Source organism: Asterias rubens, chromosome 11 (genome assembly GCF_902459465.1).
Source record: "Asterias rubens chromosome 11, eAstRub1.3, whole genome shotgun sequence".
Lineage (NCBI taxonomy): Eukaryota > Metazoa > Echinodermata > Asteroidea > Forcipulatida > Asteriidae > Asterias > Asterias rubens.
In genome coordinates this window covers 5,691,235-5,711,641 of record NC_047072.1, presented here as the reverse complement: position 1 = coordinate 5,711,641, position 20,407 = coordinate 5,691,235, and the positions used below count along the sequence as shown (strand labels likewise).

General features: G+C 38.7%; 1 protein-coding gene across 3 annotated transcripts in view; it reads right to left on the bottom strand.

Moving 5' to 3' along the window:
* LOC117296503 (FGFR1 oncogene partner-like) overlaps positions 1 to 20,407 on the bottom strand; it is a 41,714-nt gene that overhangs the window by 5,212 nt on the left and 16,095 nt on the right. For 2 of the 3 annotated variants that reach the window (XM_033779467.1, XM_033779469.1), the window contains 5 exons: positions 19,625 to 19,821; positions 18,626 to 18,786; positions 18,228 to 18,342; positions 13,123 to 13,276; positions 10,409 to 10,706 (listed from right to left, as the gene is read on the bottom strand). In XM_033779467.1, the coding sequence (XP_033635358.1) occupies positions 10,623 to 10,706; positions 13,123 to 13,276; positions 18,228 to 18,342; positions 18,626 to 18,786; positions 19,625 to 19,821 (711 nt within the window). In that variant the 3' untranslated portion in view covers positions 10,409 to 10,622. Of the gene's footprint in view, positions 1 to 10,408; positions 10,707 to 13,122; positions 13,277 to 18,227; positions 18,343 to 18,625; positions 18,787 to 19,624; positions 19,822 to 20,407 lie in introns of those variants that run through there. The other variant, XM_033779468.1, reaches the window with a different exon arrangement.

Below are 20,407 nucleotides of genomic sequence, written 5' to 3'. Positions count from 1 at the left end.
GTGCTTTCAGATGCATAGCCTACCTAAAGGATTCAGCCGAAGTCTTTTAATTGTGAGAAATTACTTCTTTCTAAAAAACTACGAAACTTCAGAGGGAGCCGTTTCCCATAATGTTTTATACTATCAAACAGCTCTCCATTTCTCGTTACCAAGTAAGGTTTTATGCTAACAATTACTTTGAGTAAATACAAATAGTGTCCGGTGCCTTTAAGAAAGAAAATGCCAGCCCAAAATTCCACAGGCATCAACTGACCAAATGTAATGTATATAAAATATAAAAAAACGAGTTTGGTTTTAATTGCAGGAAGTTGCAATCACCTATTCGGGACGCCTGGGGGAAACTTGAAAAAACGAATCTTTGTTTCAAGTAGTATAAATATGTATATGCAATTGTATATATGCATAATGAGGAACACTTGTGTGAAATCTAAATATGAAATAATTATTTTGGGTAGTGTTACCGGTAAAACTACTCGACGTTTCGATGCTCTGATCGTCTTTAGGAAGAAAAAGCTCTAGACTCAGATAAATTTTCCTATGATCAAATGATCTGCTTATAAATATTATATCAATGAATAATTCATGGTTTGCGATAACACCATGTGTTTAAATCTACTTGCTGCTGGTAGATTATGTGCTTTAGAGAAATTGTCTCGATAGGTTATCCCTTTAGTCCCTGCACCGCCCGAGTTTGCTGCAAAACCAATTTCTCAAAATTACTGGAATCGTAGTTCGCATTTTAAAAGATAGCCATGGCTGAATATGTATGCACAATTTTTTACCCTTTCGGTAATATTTGTATAAAAGTTCTCATGGGAACAATAAATGCCCGTTTTTTTCTACAAACACAAGCTAGCGAGGTTTCCTCGTACGCATAGAGGCGGCTGGGCGGTACAGCGGCTAAATGGTTATTTTACTGACGCGGAGTTTTTTTTTTTATGAATTCGGGAGACTTTGCAGTTCTTAAAGGCAGTGGACACTATTGGTAATTACTCAAAATAATTATCAGCATCAAACCTTACTTGGTAACGAGTATTGGGGAGAGGTTGATAGTATAAAACATTGTGAGAAACGGCTCCCTTTGAAGTGACTTAGTTTTCGAGAAATAAGTAATTTTCCACGATTTTGATTTCAAGACCTCAAGTTTAGAATTTGAGGTCTCGAAATCAAGCATCTAAAAGCACACAACTTCGTGTGACAAGGGTGTTTTTTCTTGTAAAGTTATCTCGCAACTCCGACGAACAATCGAGCTCAAATTTTCACAGGTTTTTTACTTAATGCATTTGATGAGATACAGCAAGTGAGAAGACTGGTCTTTGACAATTACCAATAGTGTCCACTGCCTTAAAGAGAACTGTCCTGTATGTTTACGGGCAAGGTAGGAAATCGACTGGGACTACTACTTTCGAAGTCTCATGAATTCCGAAAAATCTTCTCCGCCGCAGTAGACTATATAGCAAGACAATTTCTCAAAAGAAATAATCTACCCATCAGCAAGAAGATTTACGGTATGCGCAAGCCAAATTGATACAAGCACCATGAAATGCCTCAAAATTACACAAGTAATAATCTATCAAGCGTTTGCTTTTAATGGGTCATGCCTCCATACAGTGTCTCGGCCTCTCTTCGCGTAATGAAGTTGTTCATCCTCATAAATGGAAATAAAAAAATGTTGATTTAGTTCTTACCCTGCCTCTCTCTCTCTCTTTCCAATATTGTCTGTTAGAACGAGTGGAGTTTGTAAAATGTTACAACCTTGCTACAATTTAGCAAGGGACCCTTGGTAAAAATTAGCAAGGGACTTTTGCTACCCTGTTTAGCAAAGGACCTTTGAATTTTTTTAGCAAAGGACCATTGCTACTATACAGCAAGGGACCCTTGATACTATTTAGCAAGGGACCGGTGCAAAATTGCTCTTACGTGAAAAACCCATTTCACATGAGAGTAATTAGCAAGGGTTGTAAAATGTAGCAATGTTTAACAAGAATTTGCAAGAGAACTTCGACAGATAGAACAAATTGTTGCCCCTTTCACCGAGGCATATTTTGTAACATTACAACCGTGCTACAGTTTAGCAAGGATCCCTTGCTAAATTTCTCTCGTGTGAAAGGGTCTTAATACACCACAGATGGGACAAGCGACAACTCCAGCAATCAGTAGATCCAACATCACTCAATTACTGTGAGCATCAACATCAACATCTTAATTTGTCTTTAATATCAACATTTTAACTAGGTTAACACGGGGTCTGATTGATCTTTGGGAACCATGGAACTAAAATGTCAAATCACAGTCTATCGCCTACGCAGTTAAAGGCACTGGACACTATTGGGTATTACTCCCATTAAATGTTAGCATAAAAACTTAATTGGCAGCGAGAAATGAAGAGCTGTTGATGGTACATGTTAAAAACATTGTGGGAAACGGCTATAACTCTGAAGTAAAGTAGTTTTTTTGTAGAAAGAGGCTATTCTCACTCAAAGTAAAGGCCCTTTTTATGCTTCTGAAAGCACATAGTAGTACAACAAGGAGGCTTTTCTTTCACTATTCTCTTGCAAACTTGATGATCATTTGAGCCCAAATTTCCACAGGCTTGTTATTTTATGCATTGTTGGGATACACCTTACTGGTCTTTGACAATTTACCAAAGGTGTCCAGTTCCTTTAAAGGTGATACCCGTGATTGGTAGCCTACAAAATGATTAACTCTATTTCTACCTCCATGCTTTCCCCAACCCACCTCTAAGTTTTATACACAACTTGAAACCAGTACCAATCGCCACACGAATACAAGGATGTGCTGAACAACAACTGCTCACCAGTTTCTCATTTTGAGGTTTGCCAAATCTGAAAGAAGCACGTTGTGCCTTTAGTGCACTCTCTGCTGACAAACTTCTAAGGTAAGGCTGTTCGAGCGCTTGATTTGATGATACAATCTACTCTCGAGATAACGAGATCGCTAGGACTTGCTGAATTAATTACCACTTTAAAGGCACTGGAAACTATTGGTATTTACTCAACTAAACTGTTTTTATAGCATAAAATATTACTTAGTAACGAGCATTTAAGAGCTGTTGAATATCATCAACATAACGATCAACGTCGGCGGCGGCGGCGGCGGCGGCGGCAGCGGCGGCAGCGGCGGCAGCAGCAGCAGCAGCAACAACAGCAACAACAACAACAACAGCAACAGCAACAGCAACAACAGCAACAACAGCAACAGCAACAGCAACAACAGCAACAACAGAAACAACAGCAACAGCAACAGCAACAACAGCAACAGCAACAACAGCAACAACAGCAACAGCAACAGCAACAGCAACAGCAACAACAACAGTAACAGCAACAGTAACAGCAACAGCAACAGCAACAGCAACAGCAACAGCAACAGCAACAGCAGCAACAGCAACAGCAACAGCAACAACAGCAACAACAACAACAGCAACAACAGCAACAACAACAGCAACAACAGCATCAACAGCAACAACAGCAACAGCAACAACAGCAACAGCAACAGCAACAACAACAGCAACAGCAACAACAACAGCAACAACAACAACAACAACAGCAACAGCAACAGCAACAGCAACAACAACAACAACAGCAACAGCAACAGCAACAACAGCAACAGCAACAGCAACAACAGCAACAGCAACAACAGCAACAGCAACAACAGAAACAACAACAGCAACAGCAACAGCAACAGCAACAGCAACAGCAACAGCAACAGCAACAACAACAGCAACAACAGCAACAACAGCAACAGCAACAGCAACAACAGCAACAGCAACAGCAACAACAACAGCAACAGCAACAACAACAACAGCAACAACAACAACAACAACAGCAACAGCAACAGCAACAGCAGCAACAACAACAACAACAACATCAACATAAACATCAACAAAAACAACAACAAGGATGATGTTTTGGAAAAGTAACAAAAAAGCTGTACCCATCAGCAAAGCTGACAATGGAAAATCCAGGACGTGTGAGACATCATCTTCTGAATGGCCCTTTGGGTCTTCATATTTGTCCTGCTTATTTCAACTTTATTTTTAATATTATTTTTTAATTATTAATTTTCGATCAGGGTTAACCATCTCATGGGATATTTGATTAGGATCACTCCCTTATCGAAGCCGCGCACATATCTGAAAAAATATTGTTAAATTACTTTAATATAGATTTACCCTGATTTAATATAGAAACCAGAAACCAACGAAGCACGCAATCACGATGAAAAACTCGACCGTATGTTTTGATCCAATCGCTTGCCCTCGCGGGTGGGTGGGGGTGTGTGTGTGGGGGGGGGGGGGGGGGGGGACACCTGGATTTTATTTTGATATTCATTTAATGCATAAGCGCAAGGTCATATTTTCAACAGGAGCGTCCTTACAAAAAAACACAAATCCAACAACAATTCATCCAGATGCATTCAAACAAAATAAATATTAATCTACGAAACGTTCAAACAATGCATTATGCCTATGTACATTAAAATTGAATTAAAATTGTTCAGTGGAAGTTTTTATTATTTTTTACAACAACTAAAAATATTTTAATTCAAGAATGTATGAACAATATGTACATCTATAATTATTTTAATAATTAAAATAACACTACATTGTACTTGGGCCCCAATTTCAAAGAGCTTATTAAGCAAAAGAAATTGATAAACAAATTGCAGCTAAAAAGAGCGGGATACCAGTCATAGATGGTATTTGAGAAAAAGTGTTTTGACTGGTAACCATATTCTGGCAAGCATTAATTTGTTGTGCTTAAAGGTACTGGACATGTTTGGTAATTGTAAAAGACCAGTCCTCTCACTTGGTCAGTCACTCTCAACATCCCTATGCACAAAATAACAAACCTGTTAAAATGTTTACCCAAAAGCTATGTTACTTCAGAGGGAGCTGTTTCTCACAATGTTTTGTACTATCAACAGCTCGTCTGGAGGGCCTATCATGTACAGGTGTGTGCATGTCCTGAATAGCGCATTTAAATTTTAAAGTGACCCCCCCCCCCACCTATGTTAATTCATATCAACACTTCATATGTTGTTATGCTAACATTATTTTGAGTAATTAACAATAGTGTCCAGTGCCTTTAAAACAGGCCTATAGAATTCCATTATGAGATACACCAACCTGTGGGAAAGTGAGCCCAGGGCCAACTTTCACAAAACCTGTAAGCACAAAAACTTGCTAAGCACAGAAAAGTATTGCTTAGCAGAAAAAAAAATTACCAGCCAAAACTACATAAAGTTTACATTGCTGTGATTGGTTCCAAACAAAATGTTTGCTTAGCAAAGAAGTTTGTCAAGCAGTATTTTCTGCTTAGCAGCTTAATGAAATTGGGCCACAGGAAGGTAATTCACATCCCTCGTTGGAGAAAGTAAACGCATGCTGGGACCAGACTAAATTACAGTAATTGCTGGATACTTTATGGATAATGGTAAACAATTGTAAAGAGTTTGTAAAATGGTCTACTTGGCTTAACAAACAAACAAATAATAAATACAACTTGACCACCCTTACATTATTGTTTCGACTATTAAAGGCCCTGGACACTATTGGTAATTGTCAAAGACCAGTCTTCTCACTTGGTGTATCTCAACATATACATAAAATAACCAACCTGTGAAAACTTGAGCTCAATCGGTCGTCGAAGTTGCTAGATAATAGTGAAAGAAAAAAACACCCTTGTCACACGAAGTTGTGTGCTTTCAGACGCTTGATTTCGAGACCTCAAATTCTAAACTTGAGGTCTCGAAATCAAATTCGTGTAAAATTACTTCTTTCTCGATAACTACGTCACTTCAGAGGGAGCCGTTTCTCACAATGTTTTATACATGTACTATCAACCTCTCCCCATTACTCGTTACCAAATAAGGTTTTATGCTAATAATTATTTTGAGTAATTACCAATAGTGTCCACTGCCTTTAAAAGAGTTTGTGAGCTTTGTGAGTGTTCAATTACAAAATGAATAGATAAAGGTTATTATCTGTAGAGATTATCTGGGTTTGAGTCAAAGTCGTCAACTAGCCTGGGTTTGAGTCAAAGTCGTCAACCTTTAATAATAACCATGATGTCAACCACAGTAGTCAACTAGCCTGGGTTTGAGTCAAAGTCGTCAACCTTTAATAACAACCATGGTGCACACTCGAACTTGGTCATGGTTGTACCTAGAAGTTTCCAATTAATTTCTATATACTTCTTATGATTGAAACTCATTGACGTGACTAATCAAAATGCCGCCAAAGGCAACCACATTGATATTTGTGTTATTTCAAAAAATATTATTTCCCAGCAATGCAGGCGAATCTTCCGGGGGCAAACGCGTAAAGTAAGATATTTGGTATTTGCATTGTTTTAACAGTCCCAAACAACATGCGAATTAAATTTCAAATTAATTCCCTCAAAGTTAGTCATATTATGTATTCCCAACTGATCTGGAATTACATATCGGCCGTCTTGAAATTAAACAATTTTTCCCCCTTCTTCGTCCAAAGCATTAATTCTGCCCAGGCTGTAACAAATATTGATGTACGTACAATTGTTTTCACTAGAACCGCTGCTTGGATGGCATGTTTAGTGTGGAGCAAACGCGTAATGAAAGATATTTGACATTAGCGTTGTTTGACAGTCGGAAACAACATGTGGATCAAATGTCAAAGTTATCTTCTTTTTCTTTTTTTCCCCCCTTCAAAGTGGGTCGTGTGTAACCCAAGTCAGTAATTTCTTTCATATAAGGAGGGCAAGGTAGTTTTCCCCTGAAACCCTCATAACAGACACAAATCCAGGCCTGATACTTCACGCAGGCAACTGAGACGATTGCCTCCGTGCCCTCTGGTCATTTCCTTGGTGCTCTTAAAATGCTTCAGTAGAAATTTACAATTTCCTCCTAGTTTCCCCTTACTGTGGAGAAAATGCCTTGGTGACCTTGCCCTTTTAAAAAACGAAGCATGGGGCCAATGACCAGGGGCATGGGGCCAATGACCAGGGCCATGGGGGCAATGACCAGGGGCATGGAGGCAATGGGGCTAGGTGACAATGACCAGGAGCAATGGCCTCAAAAATTATCAGACCAGGTAATGCATTATTTGGTCTGATATTAAAATGTGCATACTACTCGCACTCATGGATTTATAGATAGAGCGTGCTGTGTATATTTTAATCACTTTTTATCAATTTTATCGTCCGATCTGACTCGCTTTCCATTCCTAACCCTAATCCTATAAGAGGAAGATTGAAGAGACAGATAATTAACTCTGGCTGCATTGAATCTTGTGGAATGATCTACCTTCTTATTGTTAATAATAGTGGCTTCTTTGATGGGCCGCTCTATAAGTGTCTCCTAAAGACATTCTTCTTCCAAGATCTACCTAATAGTTTGTATTCGTTTATTTTGTTATTATTATTTCAATTATTTCATTTAAATTATTTCATTTATTTTGTCTGTATTTTTTATATTTTGTTTTTTTAAATTTCTATTGTATTTTTTTGGTAGGGTCCATGTAGATTTTTCTGTGTTCATCCATTATCAAAAACAAGTTCTTTGTGTCAATATTACATAAACATGCACTTAACACTATATTTGATCAGCAGCTACCACTTTAACGTTGTTAATGATCTACTCTCGACCAAATCTCTCTGACCTATGCTGATAACTGTGACCTCTGACCTCAATATGAATAGAGCTTTGCATTGGTCAACACTTCAGGACTAGGGTAAATTTCACAAAGAGTTAAAGACAAGTTTGGACAAGTTACTCATCCTAACTGAGGCCTAGCCTTAAGTTTTGATACAGCCGTCGATTTTACAAAGAGTTAAGGTCTGCATGCTACAGTGCAGGGTTCGGACTCGTCCTAAGTCCTAAGATTGGTCTTAAGTTGGGAAGAGTTTTGTGAAATCGACGGATGTACAGTAACTCCTAAAGAGTCCTAGGACCAGTTCTAGGACTAGTCCTAGGACCAGTTCTAGGACTAGTCCTAGGACCAGTTCTAGGACTAGTCCTAGGACCAGTTCTAGGACTAGTCCTAGGACCAGTTCTACATGTATCTTTTTGTAAACTGACCCTTGTTAGCATAGCCCGCTCCGGCTTCCACATTTTAACACAGAGCTAGGACCCAGGCTCTATGATTTTAAGCACCATGCTGGTCAGAAGTCAGGCTGTTGACGCATGGCACTGATTGTGGAATGCGTGATAAGACATAAAACTTACAAGGTTTTTAAAAAGACCCTATTGCTGAATACACAGTTAAACATTAAAGATACTCTCAGTCAGGGGGTCGTCCAAAGTTTTCAATATTTTAAAGGTCACTCAAGGAGTACTACTTTTAAAGACCACTCCCCCACGCCCCGCCCCTCCATTCCTCAATGTAGTGCTTGTAAACATAATGTTGGTTGTGTTACATACATGCATGCAGCTTCAGTTTATCATAAAAAGAGGCAAATGCAAGGTACAGCATGTCTTTGCACTGTGCTTTCCAATTTCTTTCGGCACAGCTGAGAAACCCAAATTGACTTTCCTAAAATTCATAGTGTGTTTGTTTGTTTAGATGATCTTCACATCAAGGGAACTCAGCAAACTCCCACAAGGGGATACATTGTATAAACACATGGCTGGAAACAGAAAATCCCACTCATAAGAACGTCAGTTTAACGACTATGATTATGAAATGCACAAATCAAGAACCTATGTTTCAGTGACTAGAATACAATGCTTATTCTACTCATTTTTTAAATTCAAATTTGTGTATTGCTCGTTTGATTTTCCTGTAGAAGTAATAGTTTAAACAATTTCAAAAGCATGTGCACAAAGATGGTAAGAGTGAAAATGTAAATGTACACAAATTTGGAGTGACTTACATGGTGTTAAGCTGGGCGCTGTGGAAAACTTCCCTTGAAATATTTTCGCCTGAAAATAGTTTTTTGAGAAATGAGTACAAATTAGGCTTGATCTCTTGCGTCCAAAACCAGATGTTTGTAAACAGTGAAAACATCACGCTATTTTCACAATTGTTTTTTTCCTGACAGTTCTTGCGACTAATGATTTATTGCGCCAGTTTAAAATGCTTTTTCTTTTGTTCATTAAGTGAGGGTACTGGCCTCGATTTCACAAAGCAATAAGATTCATCTTTTAGTGAGTTGTCAGTATTACTAAAGTGACTTGTAAAGTGCAACAAAGTTTGCTTTAGCAATTACAATGTCTTTACATGATAAGATTAATCTTAGCTCTTTGTAAAATCGACCCCTGGTCTTTGACAAAAACATGACAATGTTGTCCATGTGCTTAAAAAGTTGCTTTCACGACCCTCGCAGATACTAAAAAGCATAGCAGACCCGATACTTCACGAAAGTGCCTCTGTTTCCCCTGGTCATTGCCTTGGTGCCCCTTGAAATGTTCACAGAGGTGCCCTTTACCAAGGAGAAAACGCCTTGGTGCCCTTGCCCTTTAGACACATGTCATCAGGTGTCAGGCCTGGTATAGACTGGTCAATGTGGTCTAGTGGTTAGACTGCAGGAATTGCAACCACAAGGTTGTGGGTTCGAATCTGACTAAGCTAACTGCTAATTTCACAATGACTAGAATAAGTATTGTCGCTTAGTTACTGAATCACAATTTCTTGATTTGTGCAATACGTAAATATAGATGTTTAATCCATTTTTTTATGAGAGAGAATCTGTTGCCAGCTTGGTGTTTATATCCCCTTGTGGAAGTTTGCCGACTTCCCTTGATGGGAATTTCCGATCATCTAAACAAAAACTGTACAAGTCTCGCATGTATTCAATATGTGGGCTCGTTAAAGCGCGCAAGTTTGTTTCCTCCATTTATTAAAGCAATGTAGTGGGACCAAAGTGTTTGAATTCGCGCGAAACTTTTACGGTCGGACAGGTCTTATTCTTCTTGTTTCTGGTTCTGAAGTGCCAGGTAGACTTTTTGTTAAAAAGATGAAGGTTTCCCAAATGAGCACAAGATTGCTTTTGACCGCAGCAGTTGTCCACAAACTCTAAATCCCCCCTCTGATCACTCCCAAACCCTCCCTGCCCACACTTGATCCGGCCATGAAAATGTTGAAAACTTTGTATGGCCCCAAAAGTATGGCTTACTTCCCACACGCTGCAGAGACATTACTCTCTTTACTTAAAGACACTGGACATTGTTGGTAATTGTCAAAGACCAGTCTTCTCACTTGATGTGTCTCAACATAACAAACCTGTGAAAATTTGAACTCAATTGGTCATCAAAGTTGCAAGATAATAATGGAAGAAAAAACACCCAAGGGTGTCACACAAAGCTGTGTGCTTTCATATGCTTGATTTAGAAACCTCAAAATCTAATTCTAAGGTCTTGAAATCAAATTCAAATATTTTAGTGGAAAATAACTTCCTTCTGAAAAACTACATTACTTCAGAGGGAGCTGTTTATCACAATGTTTCATACTATCAACAGCTCTCCATTGACCGTTAAAAAGTAAGTGTTTATGGTAATATGTGTTTCGAGTAATTACCAATAGTGTCCACTGCCTTTTAAAGAAAAAAAGAAGATATTTTTTTGTCTGAAGAAAGGTTTACCATTGCAAGCTCATCTTGAAACGACTTCTCGGTCAAACCCTCCTAGAATTCAAGTTGAGCGTCTTCAGTATAATCAAAGTGTCCACTGAGCTGAGACACTGACCGATCTGTCGTCAATTCATCAAACTGCGTGTGAAAAAAATAAAGAACAAGCAAGATTGAGTTATTAAAAATTTAGATACTGGTAATAACTTCATTTGAATAAGTTATTATTGTTATTATATATTAATGATAGTTGTCATTATGCGCTTCACATACATCAGTTACTCTTCCTAACTTAGGATTGATCTTAGGACTTAGGACGAGTTAAGTTCAATATCCAAATACATAGGACGCATTGAACCCATCCTAAGTTAGGACAAGTTACTCGTCTTAACTCCAGATAGGATTAATCCTAGCGTTTCGTGACATCGGCTGCAGGTCATTGGGCCAATAAAAGTCCTTTAATCTTGCTCAGCACCCTGGGGAGTATACAGCCCTGGGCTGTAGTGGTGCTCCACAGGCTTTATCATACACAAAATCCTCCTATCCTCACATGTACAATGTACATGTACCCATTTACATTGTATACCCCTGGGTGAAGAGAAGCAATTATAGTCAAACATCTTGCTCAAGGACACAAGTGCCATGACTGAGATTCGAACCCACACTCCGATGACTTAACCACCATAACAGATTCCTACATGTAAATTGCTAAGACAAAACATCTAAGTACAGTTGGGTCTCATTGTAAAGGGCACTGTTAAAAAGAAGTTCTTAAATAAACCTGCTTAAGACATACTAAAATCCAGGAAGCCCACGGCCCAGTTCTATGAATATTGTAAGCATTACGGAACAGTCCTGGAATGTTTACAGAGGCCTTGCCCTTGATTTGCACTCAACTTGGCCACAAGATCTGACACCTGCCAGGGAATAAGATTTCACAAATATAAACATTCTGAAAATGGTTTAAAGGCAGTGGACACTATTGGTAACTACTTAAAATAATTATTAGCATAAAACCTTTCTTGGTAACGAGTAGGCTAATGGAGAGCGGTTGATAGTATAAAACATTGTGAGTAACGTAGAAACGTAGTTTTTGAGCAAGAAGTAATTTTCCAGGTATTTGATTTCCAGACCTTAGAATTAGATTTTGACGTCTCAAAATCAAGCATCTGAAAGCACTTTGTGTGACAAGGATGTTTTTTCTTTCATTGTTATATCAAGCTCCAAGTTTCACAGGTACAATGTATGTTATTTTATGCATATGTGGAGTTACACCAAGTGAGAAGACTGGTCTTTGACAATTACCAATAGTGTCCAGTGTCTTTAAGGACCTGAAAACATGAAAGAATTCCTGAGAAAATCTCAGCTTGTTATCCACAACGTTGGGCTTTCATTATTACATGTATAAGGCAAATCAAGAAATGGACAGAGAGTAAATTCAGGATTCCCGGCCGACCTCAACCTTACAAAGTGTCTGAATTTCATCAAATATTGATGCAAATGTCTTCCTTATCTGACAATAAAGTACTCCAAGGTGTGATAATTATAATGAAGTAGCCTGTAAAGCTTCTAACCCTTCAACCGTTGCGACATTAAAGAATGGTTTGCCTGAGAGAGTACAATAATTTAACACGGTTACAGACAGGTGCGACCATACCAAATAGATGAAGAGTGACTTTAGGTCGATCCAAATAAATTTTGGTTTCAGACAGGGGAACTTAAAGCCAGTGGACACTTTTGGTCAACAGTGTTGTCCAAGGGCCACACTTCGTGTATGACAACTGATATAAAAAATAACAACCTGTGAAAATTTAGGCTCAATCGGTCATCGGAGTCGGGAGAAAATAACGGGAAAACCCACCCTTGTTTCCGCACGTTTCGCCGTGTCATGAAATGTGTTTACTATAAATCCGTAATTCTCGTTGTCGAGAATTGATAATTGTTTTAAGGTTTTCTCAAAAAGTAAAGCATTTCATGGAATAATATTTCAAGAGAAGTCTTTTACCATTACCTTCTGTAAACCCTGTAAGTTATTTGTAAATCTGTGAACTTTTTTTTTTTTTTTTCTGTTCCGAAAGTGTATAATGGCTTTAAAGGCACTGGACACTATTGGTAATTACTCAAAATTATTGTTTGCCTAAAAGCTTGTTTGTCAACGAGCAATAGAGAGCTGTTAATAGTATACATGTAAAACATTGTGAGAAACGCCTCCCTCTGAAGTAATGTAGTTTTTGAGAAAGAAGCTATTTCTCACTAAAATATTTGAATTGAATTCAAAACCTCAGATTTAGAATTTGAGGTTTCGAATTCAAGCATCTGAAAGCACACAACTGTTTTTGACAAGCATGTTTTTTTTTTATTAGTATCTCGCAACTGCGACGACCAATTGAGCTCAAATTTGCACAGGTTTGTTATTTGATGCATATGTTGAGATACACCAAGTGACAAGACTAGTCTTTGATAATTACCATTAGTGTCCAGTGTCTTTAACCGTTCCAAACAGATTAGGGTAGGATCTCTAGAAACAGAATGGGTAAGGTTCATTTTGAGCACTTACTTTTTCTTGACTGCTTGCGAGGAAGTCATCGTCCCCGGAAATATCAATTTCTTCTTGAATATCTTCACTGATATCTTCGCTGATGCTGTTTCCCTCGTTGCTTTTCTGGCTCTTCTGACCCCTTGAGTGAGTCACGCTTTGGCTGTCTTGAGAACTGCGACCAAAAAAAGAAGAAAAAAACAAATCATTATTGCATTCAATCTGAAAAACCTGACATTGTATTAGTAGGATTTGAAACTTTGCATGGTGGAAATAGGATATGGAAAGGTTTGCGGTAACACCATGTAATGACTATCTCTAAATGAGTTGGGGTGGTTCTGAAAGGAACCATTGGTTTCAACTCGACGTTTCGATCAGTATGCTCCGATTGTGTACAGGAGAAAGCATTGTAGAAGCGTTGTATACATTGTAGATAAAATGAAGACAAAACCCTGAAATTTTAGACCTCTGCTACACTTAAGACGGTTAGTAGACAGGGTTTACCCATAACTTTTTAGGCTTCTCGGGATCCAAAGACCAATCCACACACCAAGTTTGGAGATAAAGTCCGTCTGGAGTTGTGAGACAATGTTTCTTTCGTTTCAATCATAAAGACCATAACATTTTACCTAGGAGTCCAAAAACAATATTTTTCAGGGAATCCTAAGACAAAACCACAGACTTTTGAGTTTGGACTTACGAGTTATTTCTCTGAAAACAAGTCTTTTAATGACCTTGATATTTGTCATGGGAGTCCACAAGCAATAGGTTTCTGGGGGATCCCAAGTCCTTCGTCAGTTATCGCTTGGACAACATTTGTTTTTGCTTTTATTAATAACTGGATAGCATAAGTAATAATTGGATAGCATAAGTAATAATTGGATAGCATAAGTAATAATTGGATATCATTTAAGTAAGTTGGCGTGTGTAATAAGGGCACATACACACACACAAGAATGGCCATATCGTGAATAGTATGCCATTAAAATTGGCAAAAAGTCTTGTGGTGAAAATGCAAATACTTTGTTAATAAAGTGTAAAGCGGAAAATCCATGTGCCCACCATGCGTTGTGCCTACTCTGCGAAAATGTATCCATATATCATTACCTGTATGAACAGCTTAACATGTACATTGATTTGTAAAGAATTGCACATTAGGCAATTGGTCACTGTGGTCCAGTGGTTTGACTGCAGGGTTGCAAAAACAAGGTTGTTGGTTCGAATCCCCAAGCTCAGCGCTGATTTCACAATGACTAGAATAAGTATGTTTGTCTAGTTACTGAAACACTAGTTCTTGAATTGTGCAATTCATAATCATAGACGTTAAACCATTGTTTGTATGAGAGAGATTGTCTGTTGCCAGCTTGGTGTTTAATATCCCCCTGTGGGAGTTTGCCGAGTTCCCTTGACGGGAAGATCATCTAAACAAACAAATGTATGATGGACACGTATTATGGATTTTTTAAGCGAATTAAAAAACTGCTACTATTTAAAGGCAGTGGACACTATTGGTAATTACTCAAAATAATTATTAGCATAAAACCTTATGTGGTAACGAGTAATGGGGAGAGGCTGATAGTATAAAACATTGTGAGAAACGGCTCCCTCTGAAGTAACGTAGTTTTCGAGAAAGAAGTAATTTTACACGAATTTGATTTCGAGACCTCAGATTTAGAAATTGAGGTCTCGAAATCAAGCATCTGAAAGCACACGACTTTGTGTGACAAGGGTGTTTTTTCTTTCATTATTATCTCGCAACTTCGATGACCGATTGAGCTCAAATTTTCACAGGTTTGTTATTTTATGTATTATAAGTTGAGATACAGTAAGCGAGAAGACTGGTCTTTGACAATTACCAATAGTGTCCAGAGTCTTTAAGATGCAGAACCAGGGCAAGCTGTTGACATTAATGAAATACCTTCTTTGTGGAAACAGTGATGAAATTAATAATAGATTCTGCTGATAGGTACGTAGTATGATATGATAGAGAAAGTGAAAAAAAATGTTCACTGTCAGAGGCTTGGTAATAAATCACGATGGATTTTTTTGGCGGAAATCACAGATGACTGATAATTGACATTTTAAGTGTTTTGCTAAATTATGGACAAACTAAAAGGAGAAATCTGTCACTGTCAATGTATAATGATTTCTTGATAATACATGTAACCCATCATAGGTTTGGACACGCAGAGATATTGTTACGCTTCACATGGTTGTTTTGAAGAGTATTTTGGAACAGCATCAAAGGGAAATCTTTTTCAATGCCATAACTTGTATAAAACTCAATGTGTTTTCTTTACAAATAATTTGCTTTATGGAATAGAAATATATTTGATACTTAGTTTTACTGTCACAGCAACTCCTGCACTAACTTATCATGGGTTTTGCAGAGCAATTTTGTTACGGCATGAAAGCAAAATCTTTCACTGTCACAACCAGTGCAAAACTCATTTTGTCTTTTTTGGGGGATAAAAAGACAAAGTTACAATTGCACTGTTTTTGGAAAGCGTTTTGCAACAGCAAGAAAACAAAAATCTTCACTGCCAAAAAAACCCAAAGAAAATTAATTGTTTTTCTTTCCTTAAAAAAAGAAGAAGATTTTTGGGGTTGAACAAAGAATTGACTAGAGTGAGATTCGAACCAACGACCTCCGGATTAACGTGCCGGCGCTCTACCAACTGAGCTATCTAGCCCTATGTTGGTGGTCTCCCAATTTTGTCAATATCTTTGTTCAGGGGTGCCAGTCAGAAGCCATTCAACCGTTAACTGCCATGTAGCCAGGGATCACACCCAAATTACGATACAACCTGGGAACAACCTGGGAAGCGGCAGCCAGGGGAGATCACCTTAAGGGGATGCGACTTTTTGTTTCAGATATAAAAAAAAAAAACACATTTTCTTTGGGATAACAAAATGAATTGTGTTTCTGTTACAACAATAATAATAATAATAATATGGTTTTATCGCGCCAGACAACAAAATGCGTAAACAGCCGTCGGCAATTAGTCGCGCGTAGGCGGTACTCTTTTCGCGACAATCTCCACGCGACAATCTCCACGCGACAATCTCCACGCGACAATCTCCACGCGAAAAATGCTGGACCATTCTCCTTGCATGGTTGCGTGAATGCTTGAGATGTGATTCATTGTTGTTCCCAGCTGAAAGCAACCACAGTTTACAGCCTATTACAGCTTTATTTGGAAGGAAACAGCCGGTTTGATTTGAAGAACTATTTACTGAAAAGAAGTTTGAAACTTTAGCGGCATCACAAAGGAAATGTTGCTTATAGACAGCCCGTTCCAAATGAACCAATACACAAAAGTTCTATAAAGTCACTTTCATATAAACCTATCTCCCCCTCCGCCCCTCCTTCCGGTGCTGGTCTAAAACTAACCCAATAGGCAACCGACTACTTCTTTATTTGGAAGGAGACAGTCAGTTTTATTGGACGAGCTAGTTTCAGAAACAAGTATGAAAAGCTCGTGGCATCACATGTTGTATTATTGCCATAATCTCTGCAGTAACTCACGATGGCTAATACAAAGCATTAGCAATAGTATAACAACTATATCCTTCACTGCTGAGACATAAAATACACATGGTTTTTCTGTTAAGAATTTCACTATGTGTTAATAAAGAAATTGTTTTACAGCCCTGACCCCTACAATATCTCACGATAGAGTGTTTCATTTCAACATTATTATGAATAGGGAAATTATTTTGTTAAAATTTATATTGAGAGATATTTCTTGACCATGATTGATGGAATAACCCTCATCATCTTCATGTGGTGTGTCGTTGCCGAGCGTTTAAGAGCACCGGACTCAAGCTCTAGTGTTGCTCAACGGCAGAGTGTGGGTTTGAGTCTTCATAGAGCTGCTAAGCACAAAAATGAAATTTCTGCTTCAAAAACAGGATTACCAACCGTATTATTTCCACGTGATTTTCAGGATGAGCGAACAACAGCTGAATACTAGTAACAAGCAATATCCAACTAGTGGAAATTTGGTTGGTAATCCTTGAAGAAATTCAAGGAAAAAATTTGCTTAGCATCTCTATGAAATTGGGACCGGGTCATGCCACCTGTTTTCCTTAAGCAAGACACTTAACCATTGCTACCCCCTTCGGATGGGATGTACATGTAAAACCGTTGGTCCATGTGTGTTGTGTAATGCATGGTAAAAGAATCCAGAGCACTTATCGACAAGAGAAGAGATTTGCCCCGGTGTTCCTGCCCTGGATTTCACAAAGAGTTAAGACTAGTCTTAGGACTAGCCACACGTTTTGTATATCTCTAGGACTAGTCCTAAGTTAGGACTAGTCCTTACTCTTTGTGAAATCACCCCCCAGTCACCCAGCCAAGCTTGCCCAGGGTAAATGAGTGGCGTTGTGGCCGAGCGGATAAGAGCACCGAACTCAAGCTCTGGTGTTTCTGATCGGCAGAGTGTGGGTTCGAATCCCAGTCGTGACACTTGTGTCTTTGAGCAAACACTTTAACATAAATGCTTCCCTCCACCCAGGGGTAAATGGGTACCTGTGAGGGCAGAGATGGTTCTTATGGTTGGTTAAGCTTAGTGCGCTGCATATTTGGCGCCACGGGCTGTACATTCCCCTGAGAGCTGAGATGGTTTAAAGAGCCTATGTACTTTTTGTAGGGCAAAAAACACAATGTCCACAGATTTACATTAAACTTACACAGTTTGAAGATAATGATAGTAGAAAGCTTCCCTGAAAATATTACTTGCTGAGGTGCTGTAGTTTTTGGGAAACGAGTAAAACAATGTCATGAAAATAATTTTGGTGTCCGTGATCATGAGACCAAAATTATTTTAGCATGTAAAAACGTATTTTCATGACATTGTTTTTACTCATTTCTCAAAAACTAAAGCACCCCAGCAACTAATATTTTGAGGTATGCTTTCTACTCTCATTATCTTCAAACGGTGTAAGTTTAATGTAAATGTATGGACATTGTGTTTTGTGTTACAAAAAGTACCCAAATCCTTTAAGGAATGAAATGGCCCAGTGATCAGGGTAATAATGTCGGAAGCGCTTTGAGACATGTATAAATCGCTATATAAAAACCGCACATTTCTATTATTTATTTTTATTAAAAGTCAACCTACCTCTGGAAATCATCTTCGTAATCCTCACTGCCTTCGCTCTTAGAGAGATCAAAACTCATCTTGTCCAGCTTGTTGTCCAACGCCTTCAGGTCCTTCCAGTCTGGGCTTTGGGCATCTAGGCATCCAAAAACAAGACATCATAATAATAGCGGACATTTCCTCAACACCTACCAAAGGTAGATTGGACGCTGTGAGCTATGTGTTTTGAAATGAATATAGGGTTATGGTCGAGCCATCCACTGCAGTTTCAATTTGTGGGGTTTTTAAAATTTGTTCTCATTTAAATCCTGATCCAGTAATTTTGAGCTACTAGCGCTGCGGTATTATGGTCCCCTCCCCCCCCCCCTCCCTAGTTTGAGCTATGACTAATAAAATTGTTACTCAGCAATATTACTTACCTTTAGCACCTCCCTTTCCTGATAATGATGGAGCCCCTGCCAGAGATCCCATCCCACTTCCAGTGAGTGATGGAGCATTGAGCAAGGAGGACAAACCACTTGCTTTCGGGGGTGGTGTTTTTGGGGGTGACTGTGGAGGACTCTCCCTTTTTGACTTCAAGCTTTAAGTAAATACATGTAACAAGAAAAATGGACTTTATAGATTTTTATAAACACAAAACGATTCTACATGTACGTGACCAATGAATGCAAAAAATGTTAAAATTAGGTTGCGTTTTGGTAAAAGCCATTTCACGGTTTTCCTTTTACGGAGCGAACACCCATGGCACGCTATTTTGTAGAGTACGAAAATGGCCAACCGTGTCAATTCGTGACATAAAAGGAAAACCATGCAGTTTTGAGGCATGTTTGTGTGGATCATTATATTCTTCTTTTAAATTATCTATCTAACCGTATACATTTCATAACAAACAGTTTCAAACGCTTTTCATAGACCAACTCGGCCGATCCAAGGCAACGTGTTCCTTTAAATACAACAAAAATATGCTTAAACCAGAATAAGGTTACCAGCCAAAGTACCGTGTCACATGTACTATCTGTGACTGGCATCCTGTTTAGTTTTGCTAAGCTTGGATGGCATGATTGGCTTGTGCGTAAAGCGCTTGCCTCTCACTAAGGTGACCCCAGTTGGATTCCCGGCCAGGGCCATAAGTGAGTTGAGTTGTGCGTTGGTTCTCTGCTGTGCCACGAGGGTTTTCCAGACCATCCTGGTTTTCCTCCCTCGAGAAAAATGAAAACACTTTCGGTCTTTGGCTGTGCTCCATGGTCATAATGGGTTGATGTGGCCGGCAGCCAAAGGCGCCCTTGCATGCCTGCTTCTCGAACACGTTGTAGCCGCTTCCTTCGCAATTCAGCTCTTAGCTGCGAGTAAGGATGATTAGCCCCCAAATTATTATTATAATTATTATATAAACTTAAAATATGTGAAAAGTTCTCTACCTATATGAAGGAGGCTTCCTCCCTGGAGATGGTACCTCATCGAAGAATGAGTCTTCACTACCCTCACTACCAGCAGAGAGGGACCTCTGAAGATGTGCAATCGGTTTCCTCAGCTCTGATTTCTCAGTAAAGGAAGGAAGATTTTGAGCGCCTGGGCCATCTTTCTTGTTGAAATTGTTGCTCTGGCCGACGCTTATCTAGTTTGAAGACAATAAGAAAAAGACAATAAGAAAAAGAAAAAAAGGAAAAGCTTCTGAGTGATATACAATGTAGATTGCAAATCATCACTGGTTTTGCCCACTTTATGTTAAAAGATTTTGCGAAGGTTATGTCTACAAAATGGTCAAGCTACATGTAAAGCATGTAAAATGCCACTTGACAGTAACCCACGTTGACGCATGAACACAGGAGCACAGCCAGAGATCCAAAGTGTTTGATTTGTCTGGAGAAAGGAAAACTCACTCACATACATTGGCCTTAGCCTGGAATCAAACCACAGCCACCATTTTGAGAGGCAAGCACTTTATGCACAAGTATTCCCCTGTGTTATATTCCTATTAAAGGCACTGGGCACTACTGGTAATAGTCAAAGGCCAGTAGTCTCACTTGGTGTATCTCATCATATGCAGGAAATAACAAACCTGTGAAAATTTTAACTAAATTGGTCGTCAAATTTGCGTGATAATGGAAGAAAATAACACCCGTCACACGATATTGTGTGCTTTCAGATGCTTGATTTCGGGACCTCAAAAACTAATTCTGAGGTCTCAAAACCAAATTTGT